The 25060-nt window shown below is 44.8% G+C and overlaps 1 protein-coding gene across 3 annotated transcripts in view; it reads left to right on the top strand.

Annotated features, from left to right (window-relative positions):
• Positions 1-7153: 7153 nt before the first annotated feature.
• Positions 7154-25060, top strand: part of Fmnl2 (formin like 2) — a 287984-nt gene continuing 270077 nt past the window's right edge. For 2 of the 3 annotated variants that reach the window (XM_051166484.1, XM_051166485.1), the window contains exon 1: positions 7155-7510. In XM_051166484.1, coding sequence (XP_051022441.1) covers positions 7394-7510 — 117 coding nt within the window. In that variant the 5' untranslated portion in view covers positions 7155-7393. Of the gene's footprint in view, positions 7511-25060 lie in introns of all 3 variants that reach the window. The other variant, XM_051166486.1, reaches the window with a different exon arrangement.

Below are 25060 nucleotides of genomic sequence, written 5' to 3'. Positions count from 1 at the left end.
TCAATCCCCAGCAACCACAGGGTGGCTCACAACCATCTACAATGAGATCTAGTGTCCTCTTCTGGTATGCAGACACAAGTTCAGGCAGAATACTGTATAAATAATAAATAGACAAATCTTTTAAAAGTGTAATTAAAATTCATAATAGCCATCAAAACAAACAAAAAGAGTAAGGAAATAAATTCTTATCAATTTCTTTCTTCCAAAATCTTTGATTATAGGAAAAAAATGATAGAAAGAACTGTGAACCATAAATAAAGAAGAGAGCAGGTATGAAGAGAGAATGTGGGTGATGGTGGCGGTGGGGGGTGGGGTGGGGGCAGGGAATGCTTATAATCTCACCATTTGAGAGGCAAAGGCAGAAGGACTGACTGTGAGTTTGAGACAATTCTAGGTTACATGACAAGATAGTATCTGTAAACCAGGCATGGTGGCACGTGCCTGTAATCCCAGCACTCAGGGAGGTAGAGGCAGGCAGATCTCTATGAATTCGAGGCCAGCCTGGTCTACAAAGTGAGTCCAGGACAGCCAGGGCTGCACAGAGAAACCCTGTCTCAAAAAACATATAAACAAAAAACCCCTAAACAAACAAGCCAAAACAAAACAAAAAAACAAAACACCAGAGAAAGAAAGACAAAAGGAAGAGGAAAAGGAAGAGAGAGAGAGAGAGAGAGAGAGAGAGAGAGAGAGAGAGAGAGAGAGAGAGAGAGAGAGAGAGAGAGAGACAGAAACTAGAAAAAGAATAGGAAATTATGTGAAGTATTTCTGTACTGGAAGCTTTAAGATCTGGGCCCCGGGGTTCTGCTCAAACTGCTGCACCAGCCAAGGACAATACTTGCAGTAAACATTGAATCCCTACTCAGATGTAGCCAATGGACAGGACATTCTCCACCATTGAGTGGAGAGCGGGGACTGACTCTGACATGAACTCTGATGCCCCACATTTGACTACCTCCCTGTGGTGGGGAGGCCTGGTGGCACTCAGAGAAAGAATAAGCAGGCTACCAAGATGAGACTTGATAGCCTATGACCATATAGTGGGGGAGGAGGTCCCCCTGGGTCACAGACATATAGGAGGGTAATAGGGTGAAAACAGGAGGGAGGGAGGGAATGGGAGGGTACAAGGGATGGGATAACAATTGAGATGTAATCTGAATAAATTAACTAAAAAGGAAAAAGAAGGCTAGAAGAGGTAAACAAAGAGAAACAAGGCGCACATGAGGTAGTCCAGTCACTGTACAACAAGGGCAAATGCACATATTTCAAAATGGGGGTGGCTGGGAGGGTAATGGCAAGAATGCCTCTGAATTAAAAAGTAAAAACAGTAGAAGTGTGTGAACTGAGGAAGCAAATCCAGTCCTGTCCAGGGACATTGATTTACAAGACAAATAGACACACTAATGCAAAACTGTAGAAAAGTCAAAGACAAAGAACAGAAATCTTAAAAAGGAAAGAAGACGATCAAACATCTATAGATATAAAAGGTGACAACTGGCCAGGTATGGTGGCACATGTCGTCTTTAATCCCAGGACCTGAAAGGCAGAGGCAGGTGGATCTCACTGAGTTTGAGGCCAAGGTGGTCTGCATAGTCACTGTGTCGCAGTGTTACAGAGTGAGATCCTACCTCAAAAAACAAAAGCAAAGAGCTGGAGAGATGGGTCAGAGGTTAAGAACACTTGTTGCAAGTTGGGCGTAGTGGTGCACGCCTTTAAAACCAGCACTAGGGAGGCAGAGGCAGGTGGATTACTGTAAGTTCGAGGCCAGCTTGGTCTACAAAGTGAATCCAGGACAGTTAAGCCTACATAGAGAGACCCTGTCTAGAAAAAACAAAAAAACCAAAACCAAAACAAAAAACCACTTGTTGCTGTTGCAGAGGACCCAGGTTCAGTTCCCAGCACTCACAAAGTGGCTTACAACTGTCTGTAACTCTAATTCCAGAGCATCTAATGCCTCCATTTGGCCCCTGTGGGCACTGCGTGCATGTGGTTTATACACATGCTTGAAGGCAAAACACACACACACACACACACAAAGAGAAATAACATCTCAAAAAGGCAAACAAAAACAAATATGACGACTCATGACAGTAGCCTTCTCATCTTCAACTGTAATTAGTGTAAGAAAATAAAATGGCATCTTCAGAATGTAAAGAAAAAGGGATATTCAACTATTTTCAAGGCTGAGAGCCAAAAACGTCATATAGTTTTGTAACTCATAATCTTTGAAAGAAATACTACTACAGCTGTGGTGTGTGCGCCTGCATGCATGCACACATGCAAACACACACACACACACACACACACACAGAGACATATATGCAAAGAGAATGTGTATCTGATATAATATCCAGTGAAATTATCTGGACCTATAGTTTCCTCTGTGGGAAAATACCTACATTTTCCATATTCTAAATAAATAACATATCTGTTTACCTCACCCTCTCTCTCTCTCTCTTTCATTTTTTGGGACAGAGTTTCTTTGTGTAGCCCTAGCTGTCCTGGGCTTACTCTACAAACCAGGTTGGCCTCAAACTCACAAAGATCTGCCTGCCTCTGCTCTCCAAGCGCTGGGATTAAAGCCGTGCACCACCACATCCGGCTATCTGTTGCATTTTTAAAATAGGTTATTATTGTTGCATATGTGTCTGTGGGGTTTGAACTTTGTGATCGGTGCTTTATACCTGCTAAGCCATATCCTGGGCCAGTCTGTGCCTTCTTGGTATTTTATTTTGTAGCCCAAGTTGGTTTCCAACTCTGTGTGACAGGATGACCTTGACCTTTTTGTTTTGTTTTGTTTTTCGTTTGTTTGTTTGAGACAGGGTTTCTTTGTGTAGCCTTGGCTGTCCTAGACTCACTTTGTAGACCAGGCTGGCCTTGAACTCACAGAGCTCCACCTTGTCTCTGCTGGGATCAAAGGTGCCCGAACCATCACGCCTGTCAACCTTGAACTCTTGATCCTCTTGCCTTTACAGGCAGTGCTAGTTGGTAGTCAGTGTTCTTCAGAGAGTGAATGTATTCATTTAATTCCCATTTGAACTTTATTCAGAGAAAGCTGCTGCAAGGGTCCTGCGTATCCCTTTCAATATGTACTGAATTTGGAGTGGGATCCACTTTGCAGTTTGCAATACTAGATACTTTTTTTTTAAAGTATGCAAACCATGGGCAGGGGTCTGGAATGAGTTGTTGGCCACTCATACCAATTCCCTCTCTAGTGTCACTGTTAGAATTTCAGATGCTCTCCAGATGAGGAATGCTTCCAGCCTGAGTTTCATCTTTGTCTCCACCAGCTTTTTCTGTTTTTAGGACTGGTCATGTGACCGAGGATGAAGAAGGCAGACTCACAGGCACTTTGCTACTTGGTATTTCTGAGTGACCTTTTGCTTTACAGATAAAAGTAATAACTTAGCTGGCAAAGTTATTCTCCCTCCTTTCTGCCCTCAATACAGCTAGACTTGAGCTCACTATAGCACACACACTGGCAGTCATTTTGTAAATACACTGGAGTTTAGTTCCCAGCACCCTCAGAAAGCAGCTCAAAACCACCTGTAGTTCCAGCTCCAGGGGGGTCTCATATCCGTTTCTGGCCTCTGAGGGCACCTGCATGTGTGCACTTACACACACACACACACACACACACACACACACACACACACACTCCAATAGAAATGTCTTCTCCCTCCTTTCTCCTTATGCAATTCTTAAAACAAACATTCCTGAGCTATGGACGGGCATTTCCATTGGAATTGTATGATCCCATGGGGTGTTTGGAATTGCTCTTCACACTAGATATAAATAATAACCAAATGCTAGACATGGCAAACCCTGAAGTAGTGGAAAGTACTTTTGGTTCCCCGGATGTGCACACTTTGTCCTTGGCTCCTCTCAGAGTCAGAGCTCATGAGAGAGACTAGATGTGATAAGACGGATGGGGGAGGGAAAGGTCTTGGGTCCTGGCAGAAACATGGCCAGAGGAAGTCATAAATGTAGTAAAAAGGCTTTCCTGACTGCAAGAGCAAATTCCAGCCTTCCCATCCAGCCGGGCAGCTCTCTGGGTGGGCTGATTCTGTGAGTCAGTCAGACCCAGGATATATGTCGCGAAATCCCAAATAAAATACATACCTTGTGGGTTAGAAATGCTTCACTCTGTCTGAACTGTTTCCTTGCCTTTTTTCATTAGTGTGGGATAGGCAGGTGTACCTGTTTTACTGTCTTGTATCAATTGTACTCTTGCCATTGACTTGAGACAATACTACAGAAATACAAATGACATCTGTTGAGAATTTAGTGTCTGATTTTTTTTAAATGGTCTCTTCAAAAAAGTTAGTGGTAGTGGGGGGTTGGAGAGTTAGTTTATTGGTTAAAAGCACTTGCCGTTCTGACCTGAGTTTGGTTCCCAGAACCCACACGATGGATCACCACCATCTGTAACTCCAGCTCCAGGGGGATCTGACAGCCTCTGTTACCACTGAGGGCACCAGGCCTGAGGGAGGTACATATTCACATATGTAGGCAAAACACTCACATACATAAAATCATAATAAAAAGTCCAAGCAAACAGAAGTGTGTGTGTTGGGAGAGAAAGAGGCCCTGGGATGTACTGGAGGTAAAGGTGCTTGCCTGGATGACTTGAGGTCTGTCTCTAGAAGCCACACGGTGGAAGGGAAGGAGAGAATTACCTTCTGAAAGTTGCCCTCTGACCCTCAATATGGGCTTGAACACATAGACATGCAAAATAATAAACATAAACAAAAATTTAAAAAATCATTTAAAAAGTTAGAAGTAGTTTATTTAATAGGACATACTAAATATATTTGTTAATATTTTCTCCATATGCTCGTGGCAAAAGTCACAGTGGTTACCTTTCAGATGTTTTACACACACACACACACACACACACACACACACACACACACGTAGTGAAGGATATCCTCATGTGATTTTCGAAGGCTGAGAAGTCACAGTCTGCTTCCACAAGCTAGAGGTCAGGGATGCTGGTGATGGGGTTCCAGTCTGAACTGGGAGCCCTGAAGGTTAGGAGAGCCAATGAAGTAAGTCTTGGTCCAGGTTCAAAGATGCAGAAAGAGGAGCCCCAATGTCTGAAAGCAGTAAAAGGTGATGTCCCAGGTGGAGCAGAGAACAGACTTCCCCTTCCCCCATCTTTCTGCCCTTCTCTTGGCCTCAGCAGTGGCCCTCTACAGTGGTGAAGATGAGGAGCTTTTTTTTTTTTTTTTTACTCAGACTATTGAATGAAATACACACACTCAGAGAAACTCTACTTCTGTTTTATCCTCTTTCAGAGCATCACTTAGTCCAGTCTACTTAATTAAAATTAACATAGCATTAACCATCAGAAGTATGAAGGCATAAACAGGAAGTATTCAGACGACGATTATGATGACAGTAATAAACAGCTTTACTGACTGTTATTCTGAGTTCTTTATCTGAACAGTACAGATCTATTGAGATTTCACTTCACCTTGTGCGATAGCCACTGATATTATTTTGACTTCTTTAGGTGATGAAATTAAGGCATAGGAAAGTTAATGAATTATCCCCAAATCACACACCAAGCAGGCACAGCAGCAGGGGCATGAGCCCAGATACTCGAATCTTCTAAGGAAAAGCTGTGGCTCTTGACATTTCTGTTAGAATGCAGATGCATTTGTTTTCCTAAGAACATAGCCCAGCGCTGGAGAGCTGGCTCATTGGTTAAGAGCACTGCCTGCTCTTCCAGAGGACCAGGGTTCAACTCCTAGTGCCCGAATGACAGATCATATCTGTAGTTCCAGTTGTAGGGAATCCTGACACACTTATACAAATATACATACAGGCCAGTGCATGTGAAATAAAACAAAATAAGATGATAGCTCAAGCTGTATACCAGAGTCACCTGGGAGCAACTACCTACTACACATTTTCAAGCTCCATCTCTCAGCTTAGCGAGATTCTGGGACCAGGCAGAACTCTAAATTACATGTTGCTTTAACCAGAAGTTCCCCAGGTGAGACTGATGTCCAGCAGAAATGAAGAAACACTGCTTTAAGATAAAACAGGAAGCCGGGCGTGGTGGCGCACGTCTTTAATCCCAGCACTCTGGAGGCAGAGGCAGGTGGATCCTTGTAAGTTCGAGGCCAGCCTGGTCTACAAAGCAAGTCCAGGACAGCCATGGCTACACAGAGAAACACTGTCTTGAAACACCAAAAAAAAAAAAAAAAAAAAAAGAAAAAGATAAAACAGGACCGAAGGCAGTTCAGCCATAAGTCAACCTTAAGTCAACCAAGCATCAGAACGGCTAGTTCAGAGGACAGAGTTGAGTCCGATATTGTCAGTGAAACACTTGGTACTGTCAACGATCACTCTCCCGGCTTCAATACATATGACTACGTACCCAGCTCAATTGTCTTCCTTAGAAGATTTGAAAGCATTCAGAGTGGGGGCATTCAGGCTCTGGAAGTGTAACTCCATCATAGGTCTTTGTTTTGAATTTTCTATTTTTGGATTGAATTCTTTTAACAACTCCTGGCGTCGGACTACTTATATCATAATTCACATGTTTGTTTATAAAACATTCAATCTCAGCAAAAAACATGCAACATAGATGCCGAAGAACCCATACCGTGCCTCTACCCTCACCTCAAGAAATTGGGCATTCCCAGTACCGGAGGTGGGGGTACACTATTCAACTGCATCCTCTCACAGGGTTATACTCTTCTAAAACTAAAATCACGCGTTTAGTGATTGACTGGAATCAAATTCACTCTTCAAAATGCTCAAGTGTCAGATTTAACGCAGACGAGGCAGATTTAAGCTGTTGGGGTGAGGGAGGTCATGGCAAAAGTGACCCTACCTCTCCTGCTTGTCTTTGCTGCAAACACCCCAACCACAGCGCGGCCCTCTAGGAGCGCTCGCGCGGTTTCTGCGCGTGGCCGGTTTGGGCCGAAACTACGCGTCCCGGCAGTCTGCGGGGCGGTGGGCGGGGCCGGGGGAGGGGGCCGAGAGGGGGCATTGTGTGGGCTCGCGGTGCGCGACCGTCCGCTCGCCGTGGGGCCCGGGCTGAGGTGTCAGCGCGGCAGCGGCCGGGGCGGGAGGCCGAAGAGCAGGAGCGCACGAGCTGCCGCGGGCACCGGCGTGGGCGGCGGGAGCACCATGCGGATCGGCGCTCCGCGCCCTGCAGACCCCTCGCGAGGCACAGAGGCCAGGGCGGCGCCGGGGCGGCGGGGAGCATGAGGGCGGCTGGGGACCGGCTGGGCTCGGAGCTCTGCTAGGGAGCGGCGTGAGCAATACATTCGCCGGGACGCTGCGGAGGGCGGGAGCCGAGCGCCCGGGGCTGTGGGCATTTCGGACGCGGACGCAAGGGACCCGGAGCCAGCCGGGGCTCCTGCACGCAGCCGACATGGGCAACGCGGGGAGCATGGATTCGCAACAGACCGATTTCAGGGCGCACAACGTGCCTTTGAAGCTGCCGATGCCCGAGCCAGGTGAACTGGAGGAGCGCTTTGCCATCGTGCTGGTGAGTACGCGGCGGCTGGGCGGGGGGCCCCGGTGGGGCAGGCGGCGCAGCTGACCCCGCTCCTCCGGTCCCCAGGGCGAGGCTCACACCTTCCCCATTGTGGGCTCTGTGCCTCTCTTCCCTAGTCCCTCGCCTTGCGTTCTCCTGGGGTTCTGGGATGGGGAGAGGGGTTCGGGCCGGGCCACCCCGCCGGCCACGAACCCATTGTCTGGCGGGAGCGGCATCTCGCCGCGCGTGTGCCGAGAGGTGCAGAGTGGGTGTGAAGGGAAGGTGGCTGGCTTGGGAGGAGCGAGCGATTAGCAGCTAAAGCTTTTTTGTTCGAAGAATGAAAACCCACCAGCTGACCCAGACTCCCAGCGTAGTATCCCCTGGACGCCCAGCTCTGGGCCTGCAGGGTCTGCTGCAGACGCGCGCAGGTGGCTGGCGGCAGACGCCGCGCCCGCACTCGGACGGCCGAACTTGGAGGGTGGACCTCGCCGCTGGGCAGATGGACAGCTCCCCCGAAAGAGAAAGAGGAGGCCCGGCAGCAGAGTGGCGCCGGGGTCCCTCCGCGAGGAGGAGGCATATGAAACCCAGACGGGGAGAAGCGCCCCGGGCGGGGGAGAACCTCAGTGTGTTCCCCTTAGTCTTAAATCTTAAACCACAAAAATGTGCAGTTTGGCTGGGACGTGTTAAAAGCCGTTCTGACTCCACGGGCGACCCCAGTTCCTCCAGCTGAGTCCATGGCTCCCTCCCGCATTCCGCATCTCTCAGCCTTCCCATTCCAGCTTCTCAATCAAAGACTTGGAATCCTCTCTCTCCATTTCCTTTTGGGACCAAGTTTCTGGGCCCTTCCCAACCGGAGTATGCCTTGCTGTGAGCTCAAAAGGGTGTGACGCCTTTTCCCCTGCCCCAGAGAGCGTCCCAAGTGCAGTTGGTTCCTGGATTCTCAGTTTTAAGATCCCAGCTTCTCTTAAGGGATGTTGGGAAGGAAATGAGGGTAGGGGGTGGGGTGGGCGGACGCCAGGCTCCTAGACTTCACACTCTGTTTCCCTTTTTCTAAACTCATGCAAGACAAGGCAGTCAGAGCCAGAGGAACTTGTGATGGAGGCGGTCAACTCCTGTGTCTACCTGAGAGAATTTTGGCGTGCAATTTAAGAACTTTGGGAGAAGTCTCAAGTCCTGTATCAAAAGTTGTTTTTTTGAGTTTTGAACGTTGACGGGGACATTGAAGCTGCCTTTCTTTCTTCATCCCTTGAAAGAGGGCTGCTTTGGTACTGACAACATGTGTTCTGGATGGCAGGTCGGCATTATGCAGTCAGGGAAAGAACCGAGGCTGCAGCCCTTTTAGGCTCCTTGGAAACTGCTGTTAACATGGGGGAGAAAGATGTGGTTGCCTGTTTTGCTTTGCATCGGCCGTGATCTCCCACAGCTGCTCCCACGTTATGCAAGATGGGACGCTGTGAAATGAAACAGTCTAAGCTTAATTACTTCTCAAGGCAGTCTGGTGCACACTCGACCCGTCTTTCCAGACACAAACGGCGTTTTCTTGAAAAAACTGTTTCTGACAGGCATGGTCTCAACTTTCTGGCTCTGGGTTTTTTGTTTTTCTCTTCATAATGGTCTGTCTGTCTGTCGTTCTGTGTGTGTGTGTGTGTGTGTGTGAGAGAGAGAGAGAGAGAGAGAGAGAGAGAGAGAGAGAGAGAGAGAGAGAGAGAGAGAGAGAGGGAGAGGAGGGGGAGTGTCTGAGCTGAGCACTTTGGAGCCTGGGAGCCAGTGACACAGGGAAGTCAGTGCAGTAGCCATGCTAGTAACAATAATACAACTGAGTTCTACTCAGCTGGGAGAGCATTTTTTTTTTTTTTTTTGCACGAGCTTTCAGTTACTGTGCTGATTAATAACATATGGTATGAATTAATCTTTAGGAAAATAGTGCCCCTTCATTAACGTGGTGGATTTGTGGTCCCATTGAGTCTAGCAGGTCACAGAGTGGGTCTGTAGACTTTTATGATTGTAAATCCCAGGCTCCTTGGGGTGTCGGTTGTTGTGGCTACTTCTACTGTGTGTCACACAGTTAACTGGATGCCATCCTTTTGCAAGCTATGTGGAGTATACTGAGTTTCTCAAAAACACAACAACAACAACAACAAACCTAGGCCAGGAAATATTCTGACTATTTCCAATAGTTACAAGGCTTTTGGGACCCTTGTGTTAGGGACTCACTTGGACCATTGATGTTTACACTCTCGTCTAAGCTCAACTCCTGTTGACAAAGTGAAGGAGTTAAAGGAACCTTCCCTGACTGTTGAGTCGCCATGTTGACTTTTCTTGTCCTTTCTCCCAGAGGCTGTTTACTCAGTGTTTTCTACTTTGTTTCTCTTTCATTTTCATGAGTTGCTGGAGGCATCAGAAATATATAATCCTAGAGATTAGGCAAGGACAAGTTTTGGGAGGGAGATTTTATTAGTCTTATACACATATGCGTGCATGTGTGCGTGCATGTCTGTATTTATGATTTTTCCATTCTTGTGCAATGAGAATCAGGTTGGCATTATTGATGTTTCTTCCGTACCCAGCTTCTATATGTGTGTTGCCACCACAGCAGATCTATTTTATTTTCTTATATAATAAAGACCACAGGGGATCTTAGGAGGAAAACTAGATTTATACTGTGCAGAAAAGTGTACAAGCGCCTCGTTGTTAGTATGACTTACATAAATAATTAACGAGCCTTTTTCAGGCTAGCAAAACAATTCCTCCCAACCTCCAGCTCTAGAATATTTAAAACCTTTGGTGAGGTAAATAAAAATTAAAGCGACAGACGTCCATCTTCAGAGAATATAAATCTACTCAATGATTGTACCCATCACCCCAGCAGCTTACATGGGTTAAGTTGTGTACATTTAAAAACTAGTGCATGTGAGTGGGAAGAGGTGAGAAAAGGGCAGAAGCTAACTACTGAATTAACATCAGCAGACATCCATTGGGTGTAGTGGTGCACACCTGTAATCCCAGCACTCAGGAGGCAGAGGTAGGCAGTTCTCTGTAAGTTCAAGGCCAGCCTGGTCTACAAAGTGAGTCCAGGACAGCCAAGTCTACACAGAGAAACCCTGTCTCAAAAAACCCAATCAAACAAAGAAGATCAGAAGATGTCAATTTAAAACTTCCCATAAATAATTACTATTAAGATTTGGATCCACGGGGCTGGAGAGATGGCTCAGAGGTTAAGCGCACTAACTGCTCTTCCAGAGGTCCTGAGTTCAATTCCCAGCAATCACATGGTGGCTCACAACCATCTATACTGTGATCCGGTACCCTCTTCTGGCCTGCAGATGTGCATGCAGACAGAGCACTGTATACATAATAAATAAATAAATATTTAAAAAAATATTTGGATCCACATTTTAAGAATTCAGTCCTTGTAAGGAAAGTCTGTTCCTCTCTGGGTTTTTACTCAGTATTACTGTAACAGTAGTTGCATACTTAGGTTTAAAGAAAAGGGCCACTGACTCAGTATTCATTTGAACTTTTGTATCTTTGCACCTACCTTTCTGGTAGATATTAGTTGATATATATCTTTTTGTATGTGTGGCTACATGTGATCCTACTCTCATGATGTTTCTGTTATACTCTTTAGTATAAGTGTCTTAAGCTATGAGTTTAGTTATGCACCTCAGTCTCTGATATGTCTGTCTGTCTGTCTGTCTGTCTGTAGCATCAGGCTGCATTATTTGGTACCACATATTTATGACTACATGTCCATATGGCTTTCTTTTGCATTTCTTAAGCATCATCTGGTCCTTGGATCACACACAGGAAAATCCTTTATTCTTCATATTCAGATATGATGCTGTGAGGGCGGTTCTTAGTGGATATTGTGTGCAGTGATGGTCTTCAACCCAGGAACACTTTTCCATTAGACACTCCATAATATTGTTTACTTTCAACTGTCAGTCACTGTTTACAAATGTAAAATATAAATCATCTGGCACCTTTGTTGAGGTGCTGTTTTAAGGATTCTTTGTTTGAACTTCAGGGAGAAGAGTGATTTAAGTCCTCTGACACAGTTGCCTGAGTCTCTATGCTATCGCACAGCTCTGCAAGCAGATATAAAAAGAAAGAGGATGAAGTAATGGTTTAGGGAAATCTCATGGTTGGAACTGGGAACTCCTTTAGTTTCAGATCCATTTGAGTCAGTTTCCTTTTCTTTTTTTTCCCTCCCAAGACTAGATAGAGTCACTTAGCTTAGGAAGAAGTCAGGGGGAGCACTGCTGAATGTCTACTGTGCATGAATATACCTCATGCTGACATGCTCTCTGTGTTCCTGCAGTCACTCTGGCCATCAACAATGCTAGAGCTATGTAAATACTGATATCCTGAATTGCCTGAGGTTGTGCAATCACCCACCTGGGATTTTAACCAGATAAGGGTGTTTTTCTCCCATTCTCCTGGCTTCTTCCTTATATTATGATTTCTCAAAGCTGAAACTGGGATGAAAAGGGCCTGAGAACAACAGGTTTAAAGAAAAAAAAAAAAAATCTATGTTTACTGCATGTATTGTCCTTGGTTGGTGCAGTAGTTTGAGCAGAACCCCTGGGCCTAGATCCGCCTGTCCTGATGTTCTTGTAGGTTTCTAGGACCCTCTGGATTCTTCTATTTCCCCATTCTCCTATATTTCTCTTACTTAGAGTCCCATTAGGATGTTCTCACATCTATCCCAATCTAGTAAGTGAAGACTTTCATGGGACATGCTTCTTGGGCTAGTGTCCAATTATAAGTGAGTATATACCATGTGAGTCTTTCTGCTTCTGGGTTAATTCACTCAGTATGGTCATTTCTAGTTCCATCCATTTGCAACAAACTTCAGGATTTCCTTGTTTTTAATAGCTGAGTAGTATTCCATAGTGTAAATGTACCACGGTTTCTTTAGCCATTCTGCCATGCTCTCTGGTGCCCCATATTTGACCACTTCCCCTTGGTGGGGAGGCCTGATGGCATCCAGAGAAAGGATAAGCAGGCTACCAAGATGAGACTTGATAGCCTATGATCATATAGTTGGGGAGGAGGTCCCCCTCGGTCACAGACATAGGGGAGGGGAATAGGGTGAAAGCGGGATGGAGGGAGGAACGGGAGGATACAAGGGATGGGATAACAATTGAGATGTAATCTGAATAAATTAACTAAAAAAAGAAAATCTAGAGTCTGGCAAATGCTAGGTTTAGACTGTGTCCTGTTGGCAGAGAGTCTTCAGCAGTGGCTATAGAGAGGTTCATTTGAGGCTGCCCTTTGGGTGCCTGGCTTAGTGGCATCTGCTCCCTTCTTGTATGTCCAGGCATGGAGATAAAACCTGATGTGGGCCAGAAGTGCACCCCTCAGCTTTTCTTCCTTGGCAGATTCGAACCATCTTGCTTAGAAAACTAGGGTTTAGCAGACCAGAAGGAGGAGTCCACTGTCACTTGAATGCGTGCATGCACTTCTGGGAAGGGGTTAAGTTTGTTTCCCACTTTGCTCCACTTCAAAGAACGGACCTGGGTGGGGTCTGTGGAGCAGATGGGTGGGAGGGAGTGTAGTGAGGCCATTGCACATTGCTTATTTGTTTTCTCACTCCAACCCCCCACCTCCCACCCCCGTTGTGAGGGAAAGAGAGTGTGGAAGGGGGCAGAGTGTTGTCAGTTTGAAATATTACAGCTTTACCCTCAGCGGCGGCGGCAGCTCCCTGGCACTGTGTCCCTCCTCCCTGCAGTGGAGATGCTGGTTTTGGGATATTTCTACCATTCATTATGAGCACGTATGCCTTTTCCACAATGGATATGTGAGATAGCAGTTGACCGAGGGGTATTCTGTGTGCAAACATTTGCAGCACTTTGAATGAGTAGAACGTAAAACAGTGTGGTCCTCTGTCCCCTTTGGTGTTCGTGTTGCACTCTTGTAATAGAAAATTGTTTAGTCACTTGGTGGTGGGAGGGGGACGGGGGCGCAGGGAAGAGGACTGCCACCTGGAAGACAGCCTGAGCTATACAGTTGAGATCCTGTGTCAAACACAAAGCAGACAACAGCAAAGCCTCTGTCAGTGTATTCTGTATGGTCTGGAGAGTAAACATTTCCCTGGGTCAGTGACTAAAATTCAAATGAGAATAAGGAGAGATGTTTAGAATGTTTAAGAGTTGTCAAAAAAAATTGAGTGACTTTTTTACTGATATTATGTAGACATCATTATGTGAAAGATGCGGTGACAGGTAGAACCTTCCCACCCAAGTTACTGCAAGTTCACATTCAAGCAGTTGCTTCGAAAAGATGCTTTTCTTGAGGTGGATAGTCACCTGCAGATTGTACCGGACAGAACTGTAGGATCCTAGATCCGTGTCTAGACCCATGCTTCCTATGGAAATTCATTGCTTTATGAAGGGCTAAGATGCACAGGTGTCAGGGAGCAACTAAGAAGCACAGGGCTGGGACGTTTAGCTCCGCTGGTGCTTAGCTTAGCGTGCATGAAGCCCCCGGTTTGATGGCCAGCACTGCCTAATGGCATGGTTGTCCACGCTTGTAATATCAGCGCTGGGGATGTAGAGGCAGGAGGATCGGAAGTTCAGGGTTGTCCTTGCTTATATATTAAGTAAGAGGGCAGTCTGAGAATGTCAGACCTTGTCTCAAACCCCACCCCTGCCCCTACTTCCCTGAAAGAAAAAGCAAACAAAACCAAACCCAAACACAGATTATATAGATGTTTGTCCCCTTTGTAGAGGACACTGGAACCTGGAATAATAATAATAATAATAATAATAATAATAATAATAATAATAATAATAATATACATTATTGTGTATATTATTATTATTGTGTTTATTATTATTATTATTATTATTATTATTATTATTATTATTATTATTATTATTATTATTATTATTATTATCATCTTAAGATAGGGTTTCTCTATGTAGCCTTGGCTGTCCTGGACTTGCTTTGTAGACCAGGCTGGCCTTAACCTCACAGGGATCCACCTGCGTCTGCCTCCCAAATGCTGGGATTAAAGGCGTGGGCCGCCACCACCCTTCGAACCTGGAACTCTTTTAGGAACAAAGTAGCAAGTTGTCCAAGAATATACTGGGAGACCTTAGGAGGGCAGGTGAGGTCAAGCTATTGCAGGTGTTGACAAAGAAGCTGTTTCCGATTGCCTTCTGTGGAGTCCTAACCCTCCCAGTTGGCAAGAGCTATGTCCCCAGGCTTTGGATCTGTGATTTCTGGAGAGGCATCATTCATCATCTTGCTTTCACCTGCTTGAACAGTAGAGGTGAAGAGAGCTCTGCCTTGGACAATTGTACTCATTTTAGGGAGGTCTTCCTCTCTCCTATTTAGTCACCCCACGTTCCTGGACCAGGACAGAACACCAAGGCCCGTGCTACTTTCTAGGGGTGAGCTGGCAGCCGGAGCACTTTGTCGTGGATTGATTCACTGAGGAATGTACTTTTGGGTCAGGAAGGCTGGGGATCCTGAGGGATGGAAACACCAAGTCGGTACATGGGGATAAGTAACATGGTGTTTGATGCTTATAGAGAGTATTTCCTGTTTATACTCACAGGAAAAATACAAATAATGTGTGGTCATTAGTGTTCCCAGGTGGATCCCTTAAGTAGCATGAATTTTATTTTTCTAGGACGAGCTGTTTAAAGGTTCCATTGGTCACGTTACAGGTCTTCCAGAGTAGTCTGGTCATTGACTTAGTGACTTGACTTAGCCCTGTTGGATTTCTGAGTCCCTGTGCTCATTTTCAGAGAAGGAGAAAGCCTGGGTGTTTGGACCCTGCTTCCTTTGGGGGACAATGCAGTCTGTTTAAGGCTATCCTGGACTACATGAGGCCTTGTTTGGGCAATGGTAGGGGTCGGGGTGCTGATGGTGCCCATGTCCTGGTTACCCTAAAAACCTGTTGGCTTTGAGGAAGGTGTAACACACCTCACATTTTGGCCATGTGCCTGATTTGAGGGCACTAAGATGTGAATATCTGAAAACGGTGGCTCTCAATGGCCTCAGGTTTACATTGCATGTTTGCTCCAGAATGTCACTTCTTTTCCTTGTTTTTCTTTTGTTTTCCCTAGAAGTTTCGTGGAAATCTTATTTAAGGTTAAAGAGGAATCAATTAGTTGAAGTACTGGTTTACTGACTGTGTAGAGGGCCCAAGGTCGTTTTATGGCTGTTGGTAACTCCAGCTTCAGGGGACCAATACCCACTTGCTTCTGGACTGTGGGCACCTGCACTCTCACACAGGCAAACATACCTGCACATAATTAAAAGTAAAAATAAAGACAATTAAAAAGTAGTGATGTGTGAATTTCACTAGTAGTCATTCTGAGGAATTTGCGTATGAGTAGACATGAGGCATATTAAGAGTCCTGTGGGATCTGACATTCTAACCCAGCTTGAAAGTTACTATGCTTAAGGAGTGTTCCATTGTCCTGTTCTGACTCAAAGACCAAACTTCAAGAATTAAAACAATGTGGGCAAAATGGTTCTTTTAGTGAAGCATTAGACAATGTTAAAAGTTAAAACAAAATAAAACCGAACAACAACATATAGATATTTAACTCAACACAAAGCAGGAATATGCAAAAAACAGAAAATGAGAATAAAGACCTGTTGGATGGTAGAATCATTAACTTAGGAAATGACAGTGCTGTGACCAGATGATTTGTGGAGAAGGCTCTCCGCACCGTGGGTTGAGGGTTGGGGTTGAGCAGTGACTCTTGAGTGACTTCTGGAGTGGAGGAGGCGTAGTTGTGTTTTAGTGTTGCTTGAGCCTCTATTCTCAAGCCTAATTGTTTGTTGGTTCAATGCAGGCCATTTGCTTTGATCTCTGCCTTTACCACTTACAAAGACTTGATGAGCTTGGCTTCCCGGAGTGAAATTCAAATACACTTGTGAAATGTAAACAACATTCATTTATTAAGAATCCTATAATCAAGGCAAATTGGCATGCTCATATAAGCAATTAGCTTTGAGACTAGAAAGATAAATAGGATGCTAGGTCAAGAATGAGATGATTGTTTTCAGTGTTAGAGTCTAGTTAACCCTTTATGAGTTATAACATAGGCAAATAGACATTCCTCTTAGTCATAATTGCTCACATTTGTGGTTTTAGTTTTGAGGGCAGCATATGTGTTGTTTCTGGAACTGGGAGGGTAGATGCAATTATTGTCTCATTTTCTTCTAAAAATATAATTCTTCCAAGAAAATATGTGAAGGTGATTTTTTTTTTTTTTTTGACCAGATAAAAATGCCCAGTTATTGAGAACAGAGTAAAAGAAGGTCTGGCTTTGGATGGGAGTATTAAAAGATCACAATTTTGTTGTTGTTGGGAGAGGTAGTCATCTTGAGGAAAGTAGACAAGATTGGAAACAGTTTCCCTCCCTCTTTCCCTTCCTCCCTCTCTCTCCATTCTTCCTTCTCTCAAGATAAGGCCCTCTGTAGTTCAGGCTAGCCTCGAACTCATTATACAGCCAGTGGTAACCTCGGACTTCTGCTTCCTCCTGCAGAGTGTTGTGATTTATATCACTCAACCAACCAAGCTACCCACCCAGTCCTTATTTACTTCTTTGGGTTCTGCTGCCCACTTTTGATAACCAGTGGTAGAGGTTCGATATTATATGGCCCTGCTGGCATTATGGCAGCACTCACTTTGTCCAGCAAGGTCAACCCTGTCAAATGTCTCATTGATGAAATCTAGGGAACCAAAATGTAAGTGCAGTGTGTCAGGTGATCTCAGTATAAAGCCACAGTGAGTTGCAACTGCAGCTCCTTCAGTGTCTGATGCGGTCAGCATGCCGGAGCTCTTGAGAGAACTTTCTCCTTTTGGTCCCAACAGCTTGACTAATCGGTGTTCAGTATTCCCATAGACGTCTTTTCCTCCTGGTCAGCCCAGGAAGCCAGAACAGCCCTAACATGTTGGGACTGAGGTGCCATGAACTTGTCTGCTGGCCACATCAGACCTTCCAGGGATAAACTTAGACCTTTATCGCTGCATGGTCTCCTGGGTTTGTGGAACCTTCAGCTCGCCTTTTAGCACCATTTCTTAGGAGAATGCTTGAGTCTCAGAGTTCATTCTTTTGGAAAATCTTTGTTTGGCTTGGATATAGATCTTGAATCATCCATGAATCAACCGCTTCCAACTCTCATTTAGATATGTGGTCCTTTCAAATTAGCCACCTGTTTTTTTTTTTTTTTTTTTTTTTTTTTTCTGCTTAATTAGTGATAACTATGGCATGCTGAGGTTGATTTCCTATTTTTCTTTTGATAATGGAGAGCTTTTAAAAATGGTTTCGATTTGTTCTTTGGAATGATATTGCTTAATCATCTATTGGAAAATCCGTTTTGGATTGAATATACCATTGTATCACAACTCTCACATTAGGAATCAGATTCTCCTGCCTCCACCCTCACCCCAACTTGGTCCTCAAGCCAAGTTTGACTCCTTGCCTCCCAGCCAGCCTAATACCTGCAGCTGCTCTCCTACTGGTCACCCTTAGGCGGAGGACAGCTGACTACAGGATTATGCCTTGTGGTCCAGTTCTCAATGCCTGTAACTTACCAGGTTTCCACTTTCTTTGAGAGATCTCTTCAATTGAAGAAAGCATAAGCATTAGGCAGTATGGACAGAGGTACCTTTCTGTTGTTGGGTCTGTCACTGTCAGTCACTTCAGAGGTGTGTGTAAGGTAGTGTCCTGCTTTTCATAATACCGAAAAGCGGACAGCTTGATCTGTGCTCCTAGAACAGTGTGAATGGGGAGGGATTTATAGAGTGAAAGCCAGCCAAGTGCAGCTGGGCCTTCAGTTCTTAGAGTTAGGCACTTCCAGCCTCATGTTTTTTGTTTTCCCTCCCAAGCCATGGTTCTAGCCTTTGGGTTTTGTTTTGTTTTTAACTGTCTTTCTTGATGACTCTTGAAACTTGAAACGATCTGAGTGTGAACTTTATCTCGTGGGCTTTTCTCATCAAGCCCTTAGTGTGTTATTCTAGGCATCAGGTCCAACCCCAGAGCTCAGTGGCTATGTTTGTGGTGTTTTTTGTTGGTTTTATTGTTTTGTTTTTTGAGACAGGGTCTCACTGTATATACTTGGTTGTCCGTGGCTTGATTTGTAGACCAGGCTGGCCTGCAACTCAGAGATCTGGCTCCCTTTACCTCACAAGTGCTGGGATTAAAGGTGTGTACCACCCCTGTTCAGCTGCTACACGTATTTGTTGTTAATGGCCGGGCTTCCATACCCGCTTTCCAACTTGTGTTTTGCCCAGACTTTTCATCCAAGAGGCCACAGTTAGCTCAGACCTGTCTTCTCTTTGCATTGCTTACAAGACCCTCACTTGCGGCTTGCTTCGTCCCTGTTTACTTTCCTCTTCCTTATAACTTTCTTCAGTGATTGATTCTCCTATGCAGGAAGCATTCCCCCAGTTTCTCTGATTCTTCCCTGACACTCCTCTAACCTTCAAGGTTGCACTGAAATCTCTCTCTCTGTGTGTCCTTCCAGGCTCATATCAGTTTGGAGAGGATGGGAAAACAATCCCCTTTGCTTTGATCTCTTTATTTTATGAATCAGCTCTTACTCACAAGGCACTTCGTTAAATAGCACCCTTGTGAGGCGTGGCTGTTGAATCAGGAGCTGCCCGTGTATGTGGCTTTGTAGTTGCTTTTCATAGTCTCAGCCATCTGTTTACATCTTTGTTTTATCTGCCACTTCACACTCAGAGCTCTTGGAAGGCAAGGTCCTGGCAGCTGCTTCTGTAGCGAAGGGCCTGTTCTGAGAGGGTCCCAGCATGGACCCTTTGATTAGGGAACTCATTTGGCTGAAAGAACATGGAGAATTGGAGTAGCTGCCTGAGAACCTATTGAACAGACCACACGAGCCAACAGTTAATTGCACGCACTTGACTTTGAGTTGAAATGACACTGTCATAGGTCCTTACGCGTATTGGCATTCCCCATACCATCTGATTGGAGTTAGTGCCCAGGAATCCCTCATGGTCAGAGATATAACAATTTGCTACCAATCTGTACTTTACTTAAGAATTAGTAGTAGAAAAAAAGGACAGTAGATGTGGTAGGAGACAGCCAGTGGTTTGTCACAGTCTTTAAGCCGTATTTGGTTTGGGGCATGTGGTAGTTAGGTGAGTAGCCACGGGCTTTTCTAAGAGTCCTGTGTGATTGTTTTTTCTTTTTGTTTGTTTGGGTTTGAAGTAAAGCATGGTTAAACGAGCAGCATCTGTTTGCAGGATGCTCTCAGGTTATCGCTTGTGGCGGGAAGGGCTTTAGAGAAACAAGGCAAATGGGCCATGAGAGTATGAGCTTGAAGTTATATATGGAAGTACCGTATTTTTTATGACTATAAGATGCACCTGACCATAAGACCGCCCAGTTTTTAGAGCAGTAAAACAAGAAAAACAGTAAAAGCAGCAATCAACCATAAGGCGCACCCTAATTTCTTCCCCAATTTTGAGGGGAAAAGAGTGGCTTATGGTCCGAAAAATACGGTACTGAAGTTTGTGATCCAATTCTGTTTTGGGGTTAAAACTACAGAGAATATTCCACTGTAAAGAAAGGCGATGCTTAGAAGTCTCCTTGTCCGTGTTTCTCCTCACTTTCTGAGCGTAATGGCAGGTGCCTTTCACAGTCTTTCCATGGAGGTACTATCTTCGTTTCACTAATGGGATGGTAGGATTCAGACAGTGGCCACTAAACAACAATGGAGGCAGGATTTGAACCCACACCTGTCTGACAGTAGAGCCTGCTTCTTCCTTTTGTCTGCTACAGCCTCTTTTCAGAATTAACTGTGTGGTGCCATTAAATATATGCTTGCTCATTCGTTGTTCTGTGCAATAAGTGCTTTACATGTTTACAGGGTCTGTCTTGTATATAATCTGACCTAGAGATCTCAATAATCAGTATAGTTGCAGATGGACTAAGCCCTAAGGGTGCTGGATTCCCAGTGTTTGGTTTCCTTGGAAGGAAGGCAGAGGATGCCTCTGAGAGCCCAGCCCCATCTCTATCACCCTGCACTGCAGTTTTACTTCTCTACTGTGCATTTTTGCTCCTTTAGTACTGTTTAAGGTAGGTTTATACTTTAATCAGAATTTGAAAGAACTTATTGTGCCCTTACTGTGTGCTAGGCAGTTCTGTTGGTGGATTCTGAATGAGGCAGACTCCTGTGGTACCATTAGGCAGTTTACAGTTTAGTGGGAAGGATGGATATCAGCGAGACATGGAAGGGCACACAAATATGGACATGAGACAGCTGAGACCCTGGATACCAGCAGGACAGTTTATTTAGGGCAGTGTGAGATGGGATCATCTCTGCTAGATGGCTGTGTGGGATATGGAGAAGGGAGCCTCTGTGGGGTGAGGAAAGAGCCCTCAGGCTGAAGGAGAGGGCCCAGTTCTATTTCTGAGAATCCCTGAGCCTCCACAGGCCTTGAAACGAGTGTAGCAAACAGCTCTGTGGGATTTTTCTCAACCTGTAAGGCCTCAGATGGTGGAGGGTCAGGATGGAGGCTTAGGGAGGAGGTCATGGCTTTGACTGTCTTGCCTTGTGCCTTCTAGTCACAGGTCTGCTTGCTGTAAAATCTGTGTGATTTGTAAACTCATCGTCATTTTAGGTTTGACAGTGTTCTAGACCCATGAAGTGTCAGGCTTGGGAGTGGAGAACTGGTTGCTGTGAGTGGTGTCCTACACGGAGGCCGGAGCTCAGAATGGCACAGCTCATGTCCTGGAAGCCACTCGTGGGCCTGGGCATTCCAGGCAGAAGTTATATATTGTTGTAACTCCTAGTATCTGGCCCAGGTGCTTCGCCCTGTTGCATTTTCAGAGGTTTTCTTCAGAAACTAATGTATTGCAGGGGACATACAGGAAGTATATACAGACTTTTGATTCTAAAGTTAACAATAGAAGGTGTATATAGTTAAAAAATTATCCCTAAAATCCTCCTAAGTTGACCATAAAAGTACAGTATGCGTAGTTCAGCATTGGAATAATTCCAGAAAGTAATTTGTGCATGTTAATGTTGAGTCTTTGTGATGGGCTAAAGGAGAAGCTGCAAGAGAAAGTGTATGTATGTATGTGTGTATGTATGTGTGTGTGTATGTATGTATGTATGTATGTATGTATGTATGTATGTATGTATGCAGGGTTAGTCCTGCCACTCAGCTACAGACCCTGGAACTCACCTGTGACTTCAGGTGGATTCAGGACTTCAGGGAATTCAAGGTGGAAAATTTGAACACATTCTTACTTGTTATTTTGTAGATGCCATTTTAGTATCACAGTGTCTTTAAATGTTATTCGTTGTTATAATGCCTTTAAATAGTATTAGTGAGGTTTTGTATATGTGTGTGTGACAATTTTAAGTCAGCCTTCAAATGAATAATGCATATAGATCAGTTACTATATACATCTTTTCATTTCATCGTGTGTGTGTGTGTGTGTGTGTGTGTGTGTGTGCGCGCGCGCGCGTATGGACATGTGAGTGAGTGTCAGAGCACAACTTGACTCTCTCATTTCATCCTGAGGGATTCCAGTGGTTGAATTCAGGATGTCAGTCTTTCTTTATCTAGTGACCCATGTCACTGGCCTTTCTTGTCATTCTTTTGAGAAAGGGTCCCGCAGTGTAGCTCAGGCTGGCCTGGGGTTTGGGACTCTGCAGCCTCAGCCTTCAGTGCTGAGCTTACAGAGTCCCACTGTATTCTACATGTGCGTTTTGTTCCCTCTGTGTGTGTACTGTTTGGGGTCGAACCCAGGATTTCTCCAATAATAACCATAGGTATTGCTAATGAGCTCTCTGAGCTGTTCCTCATCCCAGCCCCCTAAATTGTGATATGCATACATATCCCAGGCTGGCCTCACTCTATATAGCCCAGGATGACCTCGAACTTCTGACCTTCCTCTTTCTTTCTCTTGAGTGCTGAGCCTGCAAATGGGAATGCCCATGCAGCCAGGTCCTGTTGTGCTAGGGATCAAACTCAGGGCTTGATGTGTGACAGGCTGGTACCTTACCAACCGGACTACACCCCCAGCTCATCCCCATCCCATGTCTTTTCTTTAGTCCCTTTACTAAACGTGAGATGTAGCTTGGAAATCAGAAAGGTTTCTAATGTGAGAAAGCCAGGACTAAAGAAGGGGCCTGCTTGATGATGTCATGGTCGAGAACTTAACCTTGTGAAGTAGGAGGCTATGCTCTTTTTTTTTTTTTTTTTTTTTTTTAAAGGTTTATTTATTTATTATACAGTATTCTGCCTGAATATGTGCCTTCATACCAAAAGAGGGCAGCAGATCTCATTATAGATGGTTGTGAGCCACCATGTGGTTGCTGGGAATTGAACTCAGGACCTTTGGAAGAACAGACAGTGCTCTTAACCTCTGAGCCATCTCTCCAGCCCCTGAGGCTATGCTCTTAAGGTACCATGTTGACGTCTAATCACAAAGACTATATAAAACAAAGCACAACTGTAACAAATGCTTAATGGGAAATCAAAGTCTCTGTGATGCTTTAGCATCTTTCCAGCCTCTGTTTATCTTGTTGTATGTCCTGAAGCTATGGTAACTATATGTCCTCTATAAATAATTAAAGATAAAATAGGAACAGATGAATAAGCCACAGCCCACAATTGAAATAGTAAAGGCTGGAAAACTTGCGCTCAAATTGGCTTTCTTTCTAACAACAGTTGTCCTCTGAGGCATTTTCAAGGCTCTCTTTCAGACAACTGTCTCTGTACCTTGTTTTTGCCCCTAGTGAAATGGCTGTGTTGTGAATGCTTGTGGGCTGTGTAGCAAGCCTTTTGCTCAGCCTCCAGTGATAATCCACAGACTTGGACTTTCTTGTGGGAGAAACAACTCTTACCATTTAGTAGTAGTTGGTCTTATGTTGGGGACTGTACATTTTTAAAAAGCAAATTCCCACCAAATAATTAGCAAGATACAGACACACAGGCACAACATGCATACACAGAAAATAAAAATAAAAAAGATGCAGGGATATCCAGGGGACTTAACTATCCACTCTCCTTAAGGTGGTACTTGCGAGTGGAAGAGAGAGGCGTGGGAGTGGAGATGAGGGAATTACATGCTATGCTGTGCCTGCCATGTTCTGTACAGAAGGACACGTGCAGGTTAAAGACACAGAGCACTTTAACTTTAAGCTGATGAATGTTCACAACAATTTGGTTGAAATCTGCAGTACTTGAGTTTTGCTCTATATGTGTGTGTGTGTCTGTACCTGTGTCTACACTTGGAACAGCTTTCATGGTTGAGGAGCCTGGTCCCTTGGTTCTCATTGTCTGGGGTCTCACTCCTGTAGGTGGCAAGTGTCAGAAGTGGTAAATGGTCACAGTCATTTTGCTGGGAAGCTTGTACTGTAGTCTTGCAAAGCTTTTTTGTAAGAATTCTGGATTGGCACTAACCTTCCAAGAAGGGCTTTTAACTGAGCTTGTAAGGCAGGGTTTTGGGAACTTGGATGTATGTAGTTCATATGGTGGAGGGCTTTGCCTAGTGTGTACACAGAATTAGGCTTGATCCTTAATACCCAGTAAATGAGGTGTGGTGGTGTATGCCTGTAACTTCAGCCCTCAGGAAATGGAGCTGTAGATGCAGGGGCACTGGAAGTTCAAGTTGATGGCTAGTTTGAGGCTAGTCTAGAATCTATGGGACACTGGCATCAAAAACCAAACCAACCAACCAACCAAAAGCAACTCCCCACCCCCCCTGCCCCCAAAAAAACAACAACAACATAACAATGTGGGGGGATGGGGAGGAGGTCTCAGAACTCCCAGAAGTGAATGGGTGGTAGGTTGTTGTTCTTGCTGGTCTTGCCTCAAGGTTGCATTTACTCAACCACTGTGATATGCAAATACGTCTGAAGTTGTGGTTCAGATATGTAGCCTCTAATTGGATGTTTTATCTTGACCCTGTGTATTTTGTGCTGTTAGAAAGAGTGCCAGGAATTTCACCGTCTGTTCCATTTCAGGGCGTCTCTGTAACTAGAACAGTAAAGCTCTGGACTGTGCAGCCAGCTCATATGCAGAAACATATGTACAAGGCCATGGCTGCCCGAGACTAGAGAAGACCTGGCTGCTGAGCTTTGTTTGGCTCCAGCTATGTTTTGAGATGGAGGGAGTCATTTGAACTTTTTATTTTTCTGGAATTCCAGTAGTGACATTCCCCCCCCTCCAACCCCGAAAAAAAAATTCATGTGACTTGCGTCTCCATGGTCTTATTGAGATAAGAGCACCCTTGGCATCTTTGCAAATTGGCAATGTCGAGCCACTGGACTTGCGCTAGGAAGTGGAGAAGGAAAACCTTACAGTTGCAGTTTCCTGGTTGCTTTTTGTCATGTTTCCCCCAGGATGTTCTGTAATAATCTGTTTGGAATAACATGTCTTACCAATCTTGCTGAGTCAGGCAGAGCTGAGCTCACAAAACAAAGGCCCTGGCCCCAGGTCATATGAAAACACCACCAAACTCAGTCTAGAGATTGCAGGTAAGGAGCATTTTCACCTTTCTTATCTGATAAATGCCATTTCTACCCTAAGTTTGCTTTTTTTTCTTT

Source organism: Acomys russatus, chromosome 24 (assembly GCF_903995435.1).
Source record: "Acomys russatus chromosome 24, mAcoRus1.1, whole genome shotgun sequence".
Lineage (NCBI taxonomy): Eukaryota > Metazoa > Chordata > Mammalia > Rodentia > Muridae > Acomys > Acomys russatus.
Note: the sequence above shows the minus strand (reverse complement) of the source record. Positions and strands in the feature narration are given on the sequence as shown.